We start from the raw sequence: 17490 nt of genomic DNA, 5'->3' as shown, positions 1-17490 counted from the left end.
AAACTCCGGTAGGCTCGGGTTTCGACCTTCTTCAGCGCCGGGACAAGCTTCCGGATGCTTACCATGAGTGTGGGCTCATGGTATTTTGCTTGGAGCCTTCTCTTCCTCTGCCTCAACATCTGGAGTATCTGGCCATGATATTGAGTCAACCGCCTTACCACATTGGAAACCCCGCTTCTCGTCCGTCCAGCGAGGTTAAGCAACGTCGGTACTTGGATGGGTGACCACCTGGGGACGCCCGATTCTGTTACCACATCCTCCGAGCCTTCCTTTCGGTTGACTGTGGCAAGACTGAGGAGAGTCGCAGTACCTGTTCTCAGTCAAGCAGAGCTTTCAGCCCTACCTTGGAACGTTTCCTAGTTCTTCTTTCCTCATTGACCCGTCTATAGTCCGAACGGTCGCCTCAGGATAAGTTCCATGTGGGGCGATCCAAGTTCCGGTGGCTTCAGGCAATGTTTAACCGGACTCCCTGGCCCTATGGGACCAGCGGAACTATTAGACCTGCAATGGGTGTTGACCTATGGAGCCTCTTGATGGTAGTGGATATTCTCGTCCTTTCCCCACATTCTTGATGCGGTTCTCGGACTCGTCAAAGGAAAGGGGGGGGGGGGCATGTTCCGGTCCAGGCCTATGGTCAAGACCTGAAGGATACCTCTCCATCATTCAGGCAGGCTTAGGGCCCTTAGTCTGGCCCCTCTTCAGATCCTACAGCTCCTGCCGAGTCGCCCCGTTGCGCGTCGACTTCATTCTAACCAGCAGGGGACGCATTTTCACACCTTCACATCTTGCAGTAGAGATACCGGGATGATTGAGATTCTCTCAATACCACCATCGGCTCTCTCATTCCAGACAGGGGAATGTTTCTCTCAGACTATCCGAGCAGAGCCTCATAGAGAGAGTGTACCTAGGGGTCTTTGACCTTGGGTAACCAGCAAGTGCTGGTCTGGGGGACCTGATCGCGACAGCTTGGAACCTCAAGCTTCCGCTAGTCTTCCCCCCCAGTCTCAGACCCCGAGACTCTGGCAAGATGCATTCCGGTGATGGTGGGACAACTTCGACGCCTGCGTCTTCCCTCCTTTTTGTCTGTGGACAATGGGTCTCAACAAGACCAGGTTGTCTGTCAACCTTTCAATGGGAGAGCTCCACTGGGACTATGCGCAGAACGGTTTCTGGACCCTCTGCTTCCCCTGACGGAACTCCCGGGAGAGCTTCTCCCACGGCGGACTACTCAAGTAACCACACTGCGACATCTCTCCCGAACCGGGGCGTCGCTTCGGCTTCATGCCTGGAGACACTACGCTTCCTCCTCTAGAAGAGACAACCCGCTACAGTCCCGGTACGGAGGTCGCGTCATCTGCGATAGTCATCCACAGGGGTCTCCCAGGCAAAGTGAAGAGTCTAAGGTGGTTGGTGCTGTGGGAGATATACCTCTTCCCTTGAGGCCTCTTCTCCAGCAATAACGGTCTTATTGCCTTTTGGCGGGAGGAAACTCCTTTCCGCTCTCGGCAATGAAGCCTGTCGCTCAGCCTTTCCCTGACCTTCAGGCTTAAAGGAATAACTTTTTCCTGCCCGCTGGATCTATCCTCGCTCATGCGAAGCTACGATCGTCCCTGCCCTAGTCGGAGGAAGACCTCCAACTTGGAGCATGGCTCAGACTTTTAGTCCTTTAAGAGATCTTCTCAAGACCCTTTTACGACAGGCCTCGGATTGTATTCCGCCTTGGGTCTTCTGCTCACTCTGGCCACGGCCAGTGTGTAAGCAATCTTCTTGGTCTCTTACTACTCCCCCCTTTCTAAGGAAGAGGGGAAGGCAACATTCAGGCTCGCTCCTGAGTTGTTGGCTAGACTCAGAATCTGAGGGTCCCGGCCCTTCGGTCCGATTCATTCAAGATTTTGAGTCTCCATTCTGTGTCTGATGTCCCAAGACCTTCTCTTTCTTGCCAGTAAGGAATCGAGAGGTTAGCACTGGGAACAGCTGCAGTTTGTCCTCAGTTGCAGCCGATTTGGGAACACAAGGAGGACATGGGGGGAGAGTCACCAGTATACCTCTTCAGCCCGGACTCAAGGACATTCATCTCGACCTGTCTTCAGACCCTCCCCCGTCACGTCGCCCTACAGCACGATGTTGGATACATCGCAACGTCCCTCGCCTTCGAGTAATACTACTCTGTGACGCAGGTGCTACAAGCTGGAGTCTGGAAGCGTCTGATGACCTTCGCTGCCCGCTTCCTGCAGGGCGTGACCCACAGGAGTCTCGATACGTTTTCTATCGCTCTGTGGTGGCTACACAACAGCTGGTTTAACCTCAGGCTCCTTTTTGGACAGGTAGCAGAAGGTTGAGGGCATTGTTATCAGGTTTTAGTCTGCATGAACGAAAGAAGTATGTCTGGCCCTTACTTCTTTCTGGTCTCTGCATAGCTGACCTCGAACCTCTGCAGGTAAACCATGCTTCCTTGTGTTCCGAGTATTGAGTCAATACTGTCGCGTCCCCCATACCCTGACGAGGTGGTATTGGGAACGTCCTAACCCAGAGTTCCTTCTGGAACTCCAGGTCAACTGCCTAGGACGGGCCACACTTCTTCCTTCACACACAAGCTTACGTAGGCCACATGGTTCCTTTCGGAGCAAGGAACTTGTGAGGTGCAGGGACTCCTTTTCTCGAGTGCGACTCACTCGGATTCTGAGTCCCTGGGTAAAGCCAAAGCCAGTATGGCTGGGGACTTTCCACCCTTCCTAAGGGATAAGTCACCCTTTGTAAATTAGCTATTTACACATATTTGCCCGCCAGCCCTGTCCCCCAAGACAAGTCCTACCTCTAAGTGAAAGTGAGTATTCACCTGTGTGTGAGGGGGAGGAGGGGTAGCTAGCTACCACTCCCCTACCCCCCCCCCCCGCTAACTAGCGCGGGGGTAATACACCCTCGTTAAATTCTAATGGCTCGTCATTTCAGCTACGCTAAAAGTAATACCCTTTGTAAATAGCTAAGGTTTGTATGGTTAGGAAAAATACAAATTATCTTCGAATTTGTCATATTTCACAACATGAAGGAGTGAAGGTAAAAGTGGAAGAGAAAAAGAGGGCTTTTGAAGAATGGCTGCAGAGTAATAGTATAGAGAAGTATGAAAGATATAGAGAGAAAAATGTGGAAGTAAAGCGCAAGGTACGTGAGGCAAAGAGGGCAGCTGACCTGAGGTGGGGTCAGGGATTAGGTCATTCATATGAGGAGAATAAGAAGTTTTGGAAAGAAGTGAAGAGAGTAAGGAAGGCTGGCTCAAGAATTGAAGAGACAGTGAAAGATGGAAATGAAGGTTGTTAAAAGGAGAGGAGGTAAGGAAAAGATGGGCGGAATATTTTGAAAGTTTACTGAATGTTGAGGATAATAGGGAGGCAGATATAATTGCTGTTGCAGGTGTTGAGGTGCCAGTGATGGGAGATGAGAATGAGAGAGAGATTACAATAGATGAAGTGAGGAGAGCACTAGATGAAACGAGAGTAGGAAAAGCGTCTGGTATGGATGGTGTGAGAGCTGAGATGTTGAAGGAAGGGGGTGTGACTGTACTTGAATGGTTGGTGAGATTGTTTAATATGTGTTTTGTGTTGTTAATGGTACCAGTAGATTGGGTTTGTGCGTGTATTGTACCACTATATAAGGGTAAGGGAGATGTGCATGAGTGTTGTAATTCGAGAGGTATTAGTTTGTTAAGCATAGTTGGAAAAGTGTATGGTAGAGTAATGATTAATAGGATTAAGGATAAAACAGAGAATGCAATCTTAGAAATACAGGGTGGTTTTAGAAGAGGTAGGGGTTGTATGAATCAGATTTTTACAGTAAGGCAGATATGCGAGAAATATTTAGCAAAAGGTAAGGAGGTGTATGTTGCGTTTATGGATCTGGAGAAAGCGTATGATAGAGTTGATAGGGAAGCAATGTGGAATGTGATGAGGTTATATGGAGTTGGTGGAAGGTTGTTGCAAGCAGTGAAAAGTTTCTACAAAGGTAGTAAAGCATGTGTTAGAATAGGAAATGAAGTGAGTGATTGGTTTCCGGGGAGAGTGGGGCTGAGACAGGGATGTGTGATGTCACCGTGGTTGTTTAACTTGTATGTTGATGGAGTGGTGAGAGAGGTGAATGCTCGAGTGCTTGGACGAGGATTAAAACTGGTAGACGAAAATGATCATGAATGGGAGGTAAATCAGTTGTTGTTTGCGGATGATACTGTACTGGTAGCAGACACAGAAGAGAAGCTTGACCAACTAGTGACAGAATTTGGAAGGGTGTGTGAGAGAAGGAAGTTGAGAGTTAATGTGGGTAAGAGTAAGGTTATGAGATGTACGAGAAGGGAAGGTGGTGCAAGGTTGAATGTCATGTTGAATGGAGAGTTACTTGAGGAGGTGGATCAGTTTAAGTACTTGGGGTCTGTTGTTGCAGCAAATGGTGGAGTGGAAGCAGATGTACGTCAGAGAGTGAATGAAGGTTGCAAAGTGTTGGGGGCAGTTAAGGGAGTAGTAAAAAATAGAGGGTTGGGTATGAATGTAAAGAGAGTTCTATATGAGAAAGTGATTGTACCAACTGTGATGTATGGATCGGAGTTGTGGGGAATGAAAGTGACGGAGAGACAGAAATTGAATGTGTTTGAGATGAAGTGTTTAAGGAGTATGGCTGGTGTATCTCGAGCAGATAGGGTTAGGAACAAAGTGGTGAGAGTGAGAACGGGTGTAAGAAATGAGTTAGCAGCTAGAGTGGATATGAATGTGTTGAGGTGGTTTGACCATGTTGAGAGAATGGAAAATGGCTGTCTGCTAAAGGAGGAGATGAATGCAAGAGTTGATGGGAGAAGTACAAGAGGAAGGCCAAGGTTTGGATGGATGGATGGAGTGAAGGAAGCTCTGGGTGATAGGAGGATAGATGTGAGAGAGGCAAGAGAGCGTGCTAGAAATAGGAATGAATGGCGAGCGATTGTGACGCAGTTCCAGTAGGCCCTGCTGCTGCCTCCGATGCCTTAGATGACCGCGGAGGTAGCAGCAGTAGGGGATTCAGCATTATGAAGCTTCATCTGTGGTGGATAATGTGGGAGGGTGGGCTGTGGCACCCTAGCAGTACCAGCTGAACTCGGTTGAGTCCCTTGTTAGGCTGGAGGAACGTAGAGAGTAGAGGTCCCCTTTTTGTTTTCGTTTCATTGTTGATGTCGGCTACCCCCCAAAATTGGGGGAAGTGCCTTGGTATATGTATATGTATGCATTTCACAACAGATCCATTACTTAAATTCAGCTTGAATTGTAAGAGAATGGTATTTTGAGCGAAGGTTAATTTTCAACGATTACCACAAATGGTTGTTCGTTTAATGTGTCGATTTTGTGGAGATTTTTTAAATGTATAAATGGAGCTTCAAGAATGTCGCTCAATATGACACCGCTCAAATTGTGTTGAATTTATTAGGTGGATCTTCGCTGAAAGTGACATGGTCAAAAGGACATCATTTTTACTTTGCTTAAACTGATATCATTTTTAATTTGCTCAAATTGACATCATTTTTAATTTGCTCAAATTGACATAATTTTCATTTTGCTCAAATTGACTTCGCTCAAAATGACATATCGGTAATTTTTATTTTGCTCAAAATGACAATTTTCACTCTGTTCAAACTGACATCGCTCAAAATGACAAGTTTTACTTTGCTCAAACTAATATTCCTCAAAATGACAAGTTTTACTTAGCTCTAACTACCTTCGCTCGAAGGACAGGGCACGGTTTGAGTTTACCAAATATTTATTTCAGTCTGGGCTGTCTCATCCCGGCATGGCGATCCACGTAGCTGCCCAGATTGCCAGCGTGAAAGGACTGGGCATCGAGGAGGTCCTCAAGTGCACGAGAGAAAACGCCTCTAAGATGTACGGGATTTGAAATCTGGTCCGCAGGATTCTGTACAATTTATAACTGTCAGACGGAAGATTATTACGTTTTGTGATTCAGGATTGTAATGTTGCTATTCGAAGGGAAATAAAAAAAGAAACTTGTTTCATTTACTCGGAAATAGCACCTGTAACGTTCTGTTTTTAAGTTATGTGACAGTACTGAACATTGTTAGTAACTGGTTACGCTTTACATTAAGTAGCCCTCAGGTTCCTCATTTCAAATGACCTTGGTGTGCAATAGCAGCGTTTGCATGCGAGCTTTTTAAACACGACAGGAGTGACAGTTATTCGGTACTCGGTACTGTACTTTAAATGTATTTATTTTTGTAAATTATCCATCAAACCTTAGATTTGATGACTTATTTTTGTAAAACAGACTTCAAACCTTTCCCTTGGTTGTTAATCAGAAGTGTGGACAGTAAGTGAGGTTACTAGCAAGCATCAGAAAGAGTTTTATTATCACAAACATATGGATATTTTAAGTTGTATTATTTTCCCCCGTTCAAATTTGTTCTCGTCGTTGAATCCCACAGTTCCGTCTTGTAAAAATAGCTGTTAAAGATTTGTTCCTTTTTTTATCTGCTGTTGGAAGAATTTGTATGCCTCGTTATCCCAATATTTCTCACAGTAAAAGATACTATAATGTATTCCACTCACTTCCCGTCTGAAAAGATGCATTGTGCTTTTATCATATTTTGTTTGTAAAGTAATAGACCCTTAATATCTCTCTCCTATTCTTTATTCATATTAGTATATACTTTCTATCTATCTCATCTTGTACAAATATATTCATTACGTCTACACTATCCAATTATATCTTCATAGCTCAAGTTGCATTATAACTTCAAGACGTTTTTCTATGCTCATATTTTGTAAGTACTGTACTGTGTAGGCTTTTAAATCCACCCAGCTAACCTCCTGTTCATCGTTAATTTAAGGCGGAATGACGTTTACTATAACTCGAAGTATTTTTAATACATTCCTACATTAATCATTATTGTATGTGTTAGGCAATATGATACAAACTCTCCATTTCCATTTTTTACTTGTTAGAATATCCTCTGCTTTAGTTTGCTCTCGTATCAATGTTGCTCTTTTCCTCTCTCTTATTGTTGTTCCCATCATTATTCTTCCCTTAACTCTTTGAATTGTAAATAGCTGGGTCTGTCATTTAGGAAATGAATGTGAAATTAAATTTACAGATAATAATATATCATTGACTTTGTTTACCTTTACAAGTATGCCGTTTTACTCCCCGAGGTGGAAAGAGTATGATATATTTCAAGGAGCATTTTGCTCTCCCAGACGTGCCGTGCCGTCTACTTCACTCGACGTTATAACTTGAAAAGTACGACTTTCCGAGAATACCCGCGTCAAAACTCGTATAAACACACAGTAACACTTATTTACCTCAGAAGTGTCCATATATTTACCACGATCTCAAAAATGACATCCTCACTGAGCTATGGATCTGTTGGTTTTAATATAGAATACAGTAGTACAATATTAGTTAAGTTGGAATTGAAATGATTAAATATAATCCTTCAAAACACTACAACGCTGTATTTTAAAATGTATATCCTAGAACTTTTAAGGCTAATAATAGCCCTAATACTTATAGTACTTAATCTAATGAAATAATTCGCAATTGTAACAGGACGTTATTTTCACATTTTCCGTACCGTTGGTGCTGGCTGCCATTTGCACTCTCCTTCCCAGTGGCAAATCAGACTTGCATTGCCACTGGACATATTTTTCTGACCAATCACCTACCTTCACTTCTCAACAGAACTTTTCCACCACTGGAAATACTAGTAAACTTTGGTAAATAAAATATTGAAATAACTGATTTTAATAAAAATGTCAAATTCGTAGATAATTTGTATTTTTCCTAACTATACAAACCTCAGCTATTTAATATGGGTTATTACTTTCGGCGTAGCTGAAATGACAAGCCATTAGAATTTTGATGAGGGTTTACTACCCCACCGCTAGTTAGCGGGGGGTAGGGGAGGGTAGCTTGCTACCTCCCCCCCTTCACACACACCTGTGCTTGAGCTCACTTTGCTTGGAGGTAGGACCTCAAGGGGGATAGGGCTGGCGGGCAAGTCTGATTAAATAGCTAAGGTTTGTATAGTCAGGAAAAATACAAATTATCTACGAATTTGTTATTTGTTCCGTAACTGACATACAAACCACGCTATCTAATAGGGGTGACTCACTCACTTATTAGGAAGGGTGGAAAGTCCCAGCCAGTACTGGCTTTTGGCTTTGCCCGGGGACTCATTATTTGAGTGTGTCAGCACTCACCAATAAAGAGTCCCTGCACCTAGCCAGAACCTTGCTACGCAAGGACTGCGGCCTACGATGTGCAGCCACCACAGGGCCGATAGAGAACGTATCGAGCCTCCTGTGGGTCACGTCTTGCAGGTAGTGGGCTGTGAAGGTCGTCTGATGCTTCCACACCCCAGCCTGAAGAACCCGCGTCACTGAGAAATTCTTCTTGAAGGCCAAGGACGTAGCTACGCCCCTCATGTGCTCTAGGGCGACGTGACAGAGGAGGGTCTGGATTCAGGGATAGATGGATCACCCTACGAATCCATGCCGAGATGGTATTCTTGGTGACCCTCCTCTTATTCCTCCCAGTGCTAACAAACAATGCTTGCACTTGAGGACGGACTGCAGCCGTTCTTTTGAGATATAGCCTCAGACTCCTTACTGGGCACAATAGGAGATGGTCTGGGTCATCTGTTACGGAACGAAGACTCAAAATCTGGAAGGAGTCGAACTGAGGATCCGGCCCCCCCGGATTCCGAGTCTTAGCAATAAACTCAGGGACGAATTTGAACGTTACCTCCCCCATCCCCTTAAATGGGCGATGTCATATGAGAGACCATGAAGTTCACTGACTCACTTGGTCGATGCTAAAGCTAGTAGGAACACTGTCTTCCAAGTTAGGTGGCGATCTGAAGCCTGGCGTAATGGTTCATAAGGAGGTCTCTTAAGAGACCTGAGAACTCGAACCACGTTCCATGGAGGAGGTCTCACTTCCGACCGAGGGCAGGTAAGTTCATAACTTCATATGAGTAGGGAAAGTTCCAGCGAGGAAGAAATGTCCCTTCCTTTGAGCCTGAAGGCTAGACTTAAGGCTGAGCGATAGCCTTTCACCGCCGAGACAAAGGCGCATTTCTTCCAGCAAATACACGAGGACCTCTGCTATTGTTGGAATAGTGGCATTGAGTGGAGAGATACCCCTTCCACGACACCCACCACAGAAGACTTTCCACTTTGCCTGGTAGACAGATGCAGATGATTTTCGCAGATGTCCAGACATCCTAATCGCAACTTGTTGCGAAAATCCTCTCTCAGTGAGGAGATGCTGGATAGTCTCCAGGTGTGAAGTTGCAGCAAAGCTACGGCTTTGTGGAAGATGTTGGCATATGGTTGTCTGAGTAGATCATGTCGTGGAGGGAGTTCTCTCGGAAGTTCCGTTAGGAGTTGCAGAAGGTCCGGAAAACCATTCCGCGTGATGCCTTAGCGGAGCTATCAGGGTCATTGAAAGATTGACTGATATTCTGGTCTTGTTGAGCACCCTCCTCATCAGACAGAACGGGGGAAAGGCGTACACGTCGATGTTGTCCAACCGTTGTTGGAAGGCATCTTGCCAGAGCGCCTTGGGATCCGGGACTGAAGCGTGCAAGATGGGATAGCTGCTTCGAAAAGGTACCTCCTTGCTTGTTGATGTAAGCCACTACTGTGGTGGTGTCGCTCATCACCACCACAGAGTGACCCGCCAGGTATTGTTGGAACTGCTGAAGGGCCAAGAAAACGGCCTTCATCTCTAGAAGATTTATATGGAGGCACTTTTCTGATTCTGACCACAGGCCTGAGGTTCTGTGGTGTAGAACGTGGGCCCCCCACCCTTTCTTTGAGGCGTCCGAAAACAGCATCAAATCCGGGGGGAGGACGAGAAGATCCACTCCTCTTCGTAGGTTCTCGTCTGTCACCCACCACTGGAGGTCCGTCCGTTTCGCAGGTCCCAAAGGGATCATGAATTCCGGGGAATCGCAACCCTGATTCCACCGGGACTTGAGTCGCCACTGGAGGGATCTCATCCTGAGGCGACCGTTGGGAACTAGACGAGCCAAAGATGAGAGGTGACCGAGAAGACGTAACCACGATTGGGCTGGAAGTTCTTCTCGTCTGAGAAAAGGGCTTGCGACCTTTCTCAGCCTTGCTATCCTGTCGTCTGATGGGAAGACTTTGTGGAGATTAGTGTCTATGATCATCCCTAGGTATACCAGTCTTTGAGTGGGAAGCAGAGAGGACTTCTCGAGATTTACCATGATCCCCAGATCCTGGCAAAGTCCCAGAAGTTTGTCTCGGTGTCGAAGAAGGGATGACTCCGAGTGTGCTAGGATCAGCCAGTCGTCCAGATAACGGAGGAGACAGATGCCGATCCTGTGTGCCCACGACGATATTAGGGTGAACACTCTGGTGAAAACCTGTGGTGCTGTGGAGAGACCGAAACACAGCACCTTGAACTGGTACTCCTTGTTGTCTAGGCTGAATCTTAAGTACTTCCTTGAAGACGGATGGATTGGGATCTGGAAGTACGCGTCCTTCAGATCCAGTGTGCACATGAAATCTTGAAGTCTCACTGCAAGTCTGACCGTGTCTGCGGTCTCCATGCTGAACGGAGTTTGCTTGACAAACTTGTTCAGAGCCGAGAGGTCGATGACTGGTCTCCAGCCTCCAGACGCCTTCTTTACAAGAAAGAGTCGACTGAAGAAGCATGGGGACCCGTCGAGGACCTCCTGGAGAGCGCCCTTCTTCAACATGGTCTGGACTTCTGCCCGAACGGCCTCCCCCCTTGCTGGTCCCATGGCAAGGGAGCTCAATGACACTGGATTCGTCGTCAGGGGAGGTAGAGATGTTGTGAACGGGATGCGATATCCCTGACTGATTACGGAAATTGTCCAGGAATCGGCCCCGAGTTGCTGCCACCTGTCTGCGCAACTTTGAAGGCATCCCCCTACTGGTGGACATGCAGGGAGACTGCCAATCCTAGTGTTTGCGGCCTCGGCTGCTCCCTCTAGGATTCTTCCCTCCCCTGGAGGGCTTCTTGCCTTTCCTGTCCTTGACAGGAAAGGGCTTAGACACCACTGTCTTCGCTACCGTTGTCGGTTTCGTGGTCTTGGTAGGACGGGGCTGCTGGGGTGCTGGAGGTTTATAGGGCTTGGATGTCAAAGCCCTATGTAGGAGGGAGTCTTGGTGGGACTTCCTCCACCTCTCAGCGGCATGCTCCATGTCCTTAGGCTCAAACAGGTTTGTTCCCATCACAGAAGAATGTCTGAGCCTGCTGATCTCTGTGCTAGGGACCTTTTGATGGAACCTCTCAGACACCGCATCCCGACGTTTCAGGATGGTGTTTGCCCACAAGTTCGAGACTTGGTGGGCCAGAAACTCGATCGTGCGAGTGCCTGAGAGTAAAAAGGTCTCCATAGCTTTCCTGGTACGTTCTTTGGATAAATCCTCCGAACGTATCAGGATACCTAAGGTCCCTAACCAGATATCCAGACACGAAATGGCCTGCATGGCACACTTCGCAACCTTCTCCTGATTAAGGATCTCAGTCGCCGAGAATGAGACCTGCCGGTTGGAGTCTCTCTCAAGAGGGACTCCCCTGGTAAGCTCTTCCAATGAATGGTGAAGGGGGAGAGCTAAACAAGGCTCCTCTAAGATCTCGAAGTACTGTACCTCCTCTGCTGTACACGAGGAGGTGGGGGAAAGCTTGTTGCCGGCACTGGATCGGCTGGAGGAGGCTAGCTCGGAGAGCTGGACTGCGATCTTGTCCCTGGCACTCTTAACCCCTTGAGACCAGGGCAAAGCTGCACTGGCCTTAGAGGGTTTTTGAGTCCCAAACACTCGATCCAAGACCGTGTTTTTGCCTTCTCGAGGAGGAATCTCTGGGTCAGCAAACCCATTGAGAGTCCTCATAAGGGTCAGAACCTGCCAAAACCCATGTTCTGACTCCTGCAGCTCTCCTCCTGAAGGACTAGCAGCGAATCTTGGGGAGACTCGCGGACATTCCCCGAGTGACTGGCTGGCTCCGGTCCAAGTCTTGACGAGGACTTTGGTACTGTCTTGGAGTCCTTCGACTCCCTCCTGGGAGGGATGCAGGACTCCAACAATGACGGAGGTAGGCTCTTCTTCGCCCCTACCCGAGAAGACTTTCCAGCGCGAGGTGGGGTTTCCCTCATTGGTGCGATGGGGGAACGTCTCCCCTCACGTGACTCCCCTGAGGACGGGAAATCCTCGTCCGAAGGGAGGGAGAAAAAGTCTGGGGGGAGGGGGCAGAGGTCCTGCCTCGAAGGCTTACGAGGAGACAGCTTAGTCCTCGGAGAAATCACTGTGTCCGAAACTCCTCTTTTTCTCTTCATGGGAGTAGACGCCGCCAAGGATCTGTGGCCCAGTTCAGAGAGAACAGGCTTAAAAGCCTGCGAGACCGCTCTGATCAGTGCCCCAAACCAAGGCTGCTGGCTAACGGCTGCGCTGTCAGACACTCCCTCTGGAGGGACAGGGATCGACCGATCCCTGGGAGGAGTTTCCATAGGGGGTTCGCCTGAAAAGAAAAAGAAGACAAAAAAGAAATGTCCCTGGACCTTTCTGGAACCTTCCCCCCTTTACCGACGAGCGCGCTGTTCTGCGCTTGCGGGTGGGGATGTGGCGATGGCGACCTTGCCGTGTGTTGTTCTGCAGCCTCGCGCGTGGAAGGATATTGACGATCGCGCTGGGGAGCGCGATGGGGAATACCCGGGGTCGCGTGCGGGAGACGGCGGGTGCGGGCGATTACTGATGTGCGCGCGCGAGGGTGATTGCGAGGGTCCCCGCGGGCGAGCGATGGCAGGAGAGCGCTGATATAGCGCGCCAGTGCTCATCTGGGGCCGACGTTCCTGATAAAGCGCCGCTCACCTGCGCGCACTTGTTGCCGATGTTCCTGATAAAGCACGCTAGTACTCACCTGCACGCCAGCGCTCACCTGATCGCCAGTGCGCCACTGCGTGCCCTCAACCTACTGCGCGCCAACGTTCTCCAGCGTGCCAGCGCTCTCCTGCTCGCCTGCGTGCCAACGATCTCCTGTAGGGAAGTTTAAGACTTCCCCTACTCGTCAGCGCTCGCCAACACGCCATCTGCCTTCACCTGCGCGCCATCCCTCGCCAGCGCGCAATCACGAGGATGCGCGCGCCCACGCCCATCTCCCATGAGGTTAGGAGAACGTTGGCGCGTATGCTAGGCATGGCGCGTAAGGGACGTGTGCGCTATTTTGCGCGTACGCCCTTGTTGCCACGAAGGGACCGTTGCCTGTTTTATAAAAACAGGTTTAGTTGGCGCCCGCAGCGCATCAGTAACCAGGAACGGTGACGGCAGGTCAGCAGGTCTGACGGGTGGAAGGTCAGCGTCCCCTTTGAAAGGACGACCTTCCACCGAAGGGGATCGCGAACGATCCGCAAAGAGGTCCAGGGTTATAGCAGGAACAGTCGGAGATCGATGACGAGGCTCCTCTGCGGCGGACTGCAACGATGATGTTGAACCGAAGAGGCACCTCCTCACACCTTTATGAGGTGAAGGAAGGCCTCTCCGGCGAAGAGGAAGGCGAGCCTTACGATGTATGCGCCTTCTGGGAACCGTTGGGTCTGCAAGCTGACCTTCAGCAATCCTCCGAAGAGGAGTCACTGTGAGAATCACCGGCAGGAGAGACTGTTGGACTTAGTTCCTCCCTCGAAGGTTGAGCAGAGGGAGAAACTAAGCCTTCAGCTACAGCAGGTTGAGAAGTTGCAGAGGTAGGAGATACCGCATTGGATACCTCTGCCACCACAACGTCGACGATAGACAGAGGATTAACCTCTGCCAAAGTCGGCGATTGCTTGACAGCGGCACCCAACCAGATGATGTCAAACAAGGCTTCCTTGGAGGGCGAACCTTCGAGCCCCAAGGAAGACCAAAGCTGGAATAAATCAGTTACATTGACATTAACATTTAAATCCTCCCAAGGGGGAAGGGGTGGAGCTGCCTCGTTAGGGGAGGCAACGCCATCTCTCGAACCCCGAGATCTGGAAACAGAACCATGGTCTACGCTACCACTCGACGGTCTCTCGAAAGAAACCGATCGAGTGGGAGCTTCGGAGGAGGTTTGGGCAACGGAAGAAGAGTCTTTGGGATTTTCTCCTTTCAAAGAAATCTTCGAAGGAGAAATATCCCGCCTGGACTACTTCTTCCGTCGCCGAGAAAACCTCTCCCACTGGGAGGTAGACCACTCCCTACACTCACCACACTTATTACTACTGTCACACCGTTGGCCCCTACAGTACGGACAAAGGGTGTGAGGGTCCGTCTCAACCGCCGACATAAATGTACCACAAAGGCGGTCGGGTAATCCAGGACATTTGCGCATTTTCGCAGAGGCCAACTTCACACACAAGCCTGTAGGAGAGAAAGCAAAAAGGTATTAATGGCTGTCAGAGAGAGGCGAGGGTGAGAGCAAAGTGAGCTCAAGCACAGGTGTGTGTAAGGGGGGGGGGGGGGTAGCAGGCTACCCTCCCTACACCCCGCTAACTTGCGGTGGGGTAGTAAACCCTCGTTAAAATTCTAATGGCTCGTCATTTCAGCATGGTTTGTATGTCAGTTACGGAACAACTCAAAGTTAATTACTGCAGCCACATGCCAATGTGCAAAGTGGCCATATTACTGCAGTTCAATGAGGTCTGTCCAAGCATTAAAGCAAAATGGAGAGCCTCTGTAGTTCACTGGAACAGACCAGGTGGAAAATCTAAAAAATCATGACTGAAAATAAACAATTTAAAAGAAAAACAAATAATAACACTAAACTAAGATTCCCCACATAACCTAGGAACCGTATCCTTACTTGTATACCGGGGACGTACCTTAGGATGACTTCTCCTTTGCTTACCCTAAGACTAAGTCTGAATCCTGTGTTGTTTCCCAACTGACTTCATGAAACTAACTTTTTATTATTGTACTAAAGACCAAAATAAACAGCTTCCCCCATAAATAAAATAGATTTGACAAGTACGAAGAAAGTTTACACCTGTCCCAACGAACTATATTCACCCCCAAAATGGTTCCATCGCCAATCACAACAAACAAAGGAATGTATACATTTACACAGCCAAGTGATAATTAATGATACTAACAGGTTTTAGTAAACTGTATCAATATCATATCCTATTACGCCAACATTGTACCCACTGCACAAAGGTCCAAATTTGTACAGACAGGACCATGTTCACACAAACCATGGGGTCCATTATCTGGATAAGATGACCACATAGGCACTCAGCAGAGGAGGCAAGACCCCACTTAAGAAGATCGTCTCCACTCCTTCCAACTCCAGCTCAATTAAGAGTGTACTGTAACCCAATCCTTTCTACAGAGGTTTCTTCCATGGGCTCTAGGTTGGCCTTGCCACTACGGCCTAGTAGGGGTCTGTTCCTCTCCAGCGTTCTATGCGGTAAGTTGCTGACTCCTTGTGATCAAGGCTAGTGGTGGTTATGATGCTCTTGCAGGAACACCAGAAGGACGACGAAGACCTACAGTGCCTCCATCTGGAAGGTCCTGTCTTTTATGGAGGGATTTTTTCACGGATGATGAAGAGACACCAATTGTCCGTGAGACTAGTAGCAGATGTCCTCGCCCCCTATCTTCAGATAGTTATTAGAAGGAAGGCTTAAAATCTTTGCCCATAACCTAACACACTCTTCAGGCCACTCTACTGGCACCATACCCATTTGCAGAAGCTGGAAAAGGGGACTGCCAACTACAGCGTCCCCCTCCTTCACTCTGCACCTTTCTTAGAAGAGGAGGAAGCATCTGGTGGTCCTAATTAGGTTTTTTGGGGGGGGGTGGGTGGCGGTGGGGGGTGAGAACCAAAGCAGCTTCAAATTGGGCATCTGCACAATGGATGAAGGGGTCATGGCTAGCCTTCCTCCATCATACTTCACGTCCTTTTGAGGAAAATGGAGGTAGCCTCCAGAACCGGAGCGTTTCTTAATGTCACGTCCTTTCTCTTCAGGACTCGCTGACTGGTATGCCTTTGCACAGGACAGAACCAACTTGCTGTACTTAGCCAATGCTTAAAGTACTGTAGTGTAGTGGCAAAGTAGGCAATTCCACCAAAACAATGGTCGATATTTAAAGCTCCCCAGAGACATGCCATGGAAGGGCTCCATGGGAAGACTGTGCCCTCAGTTTTGAATCTTGCCATGTGTAAAATCTCCATCAATACAGGAAAGGCCGAATAAAAGGGTAGGTGGGATGGTCTCTCACCCTTGAGCATGTAGAATCTCCTCTGCATGTAGTATATGAGGCAAGATCTTAGTCGACTGAGTAGACCACTAAATTCTCAGGCCACATCTGAGAATTCATTATTCAAGGCCACATGAGCAAGTTTTGATTATAGCAACCCAAGTGGGTGGTTTGATCCTAGAGGTTCACTGAAACGTCGAACCATCTTTCACAGAAGCTGTGGTAACCTCTCCAAATTCTCAGCACTCACGGAAGAGAGCAAGAGCAATGACAAGCAACACTCTGTCTCAGGATTCTCTGCCTCCACTGGACTGGAGTCGGGCACTGTTGTGGCACTGAAGAGACAGGTTTTTTCAGTTTCAGAGGATTCAAAAACCAGACAGAACAGGACTGAAAAAGTTGAAGGGGCCCAGATTGATGGTCAGCCTTCCCTTCAAAAGTAGGACTGCCTTTGAGATGAAGAAGCACAGCATACTTGAATCTCTGAGGAGCATACAAACGAACGCAATATCTGGCAGCGTGCAGACGCATGCGGATGTATAATGGTCTCTTAGTGGGGAAGAACCCTAGTATCGTACAGGTATCCTTAGGGAAAGAGACCGAGGTTTACGTCACCCATCCATTAGAAGATCACACGCTTCATCCCAACTGACATACCTAAGTCCGTTAGTAGGAATGTGAGCCATGTATCACATACCGAGACGTTTTCCCACTCCTGGTTTGTTCTTGATAACTAGCTGTCCCTCACGCGCATAAGTGTGAAAAGATTGATTGAAGTCTTACGTCATGTTATTCGGTCTTCCTGGACATCGTTGATGATATCTTCTTCTGCTTCTTCTTCTTAGAAGTAGCAGCATATGAATAATCTTAATGAAGACAAGACAGAGGATGAGGAAGAACTATTGGAGGATGAGAAGAGTACACTTTTTTTAATAGCCTTCTTTAGGGTCGAGATCTTGGAAACCAATGACGAGGCTTCCAAGGAAGAAGAAAACAAAGGGGACTTTTCAAAAGCAGCAATGACAACATCAGAAGGCGCCACGCCCTTCAGTGCCTTCACAGGAGAAGCAAGAGTCGAGAAGACACCAAAGGATCGGTTTTTTTCCAGCTGACGCTCAAGAAATACCAACTTCTTTGGGTTCGGGTTGTCTCCATTGTTCCAGAGACCCACTGTACTTCTTCAATTTAGTCGAAGAAGGCATTAATTTCGGGGTTACCCTTAGGAACTCCTACGGAACTTTGGTTAGATAAG

The 17490-nt window shown here is 48.0% G+C and overlaps 1 protein-coding gene across 1 annotated transcript in view; it reads left to right on the top strand.

Annotated features, from left to right (window-relative positions):
* Positions 1 to 7123, top strand: part of LOC137627087 (uncharacterized) — a 92721-nt gene extending 85598 nt beyond the window's left edge. Inside the window, exon 8 of the mRNA XM_068358091.1 lies at positions 5776 to 7123. Coding sequence (XP_068214192.1) covers positions 5776 to 5901 — 126 coding nt within the window. The 3' untranslated portion in view covers positions 5902 to 7123. The remainder of the gene's footprint in view (positions 1 to 5775) is intronic.
* The last annotated feature ends 10367 nt before the right edge of the window (positions 7124 to 17490 follow it).

The sequence above is a fragment of the Palaemon carinicauda genome, chromosome 34 (assembly GCF_036898095.1).
Source record: "Palaemon carinicauda isolate YSFRI2023 chromosome 34, ASM3689809v2, whole genome shotgun sequence".
Taxonomy (NCBI): domain Eukaryota; kingdom Metazoa; phylum Arthropoda; class Malacostraca; order Decapoda; family Palaemonidae; genus Palaemon; species Palaemon carinicauda.
The sequence above is the reverse complement of the archived record's forward strand: the minus strand, read 5'-3'. Positions and strand labels throughout refer to the sequence as shown.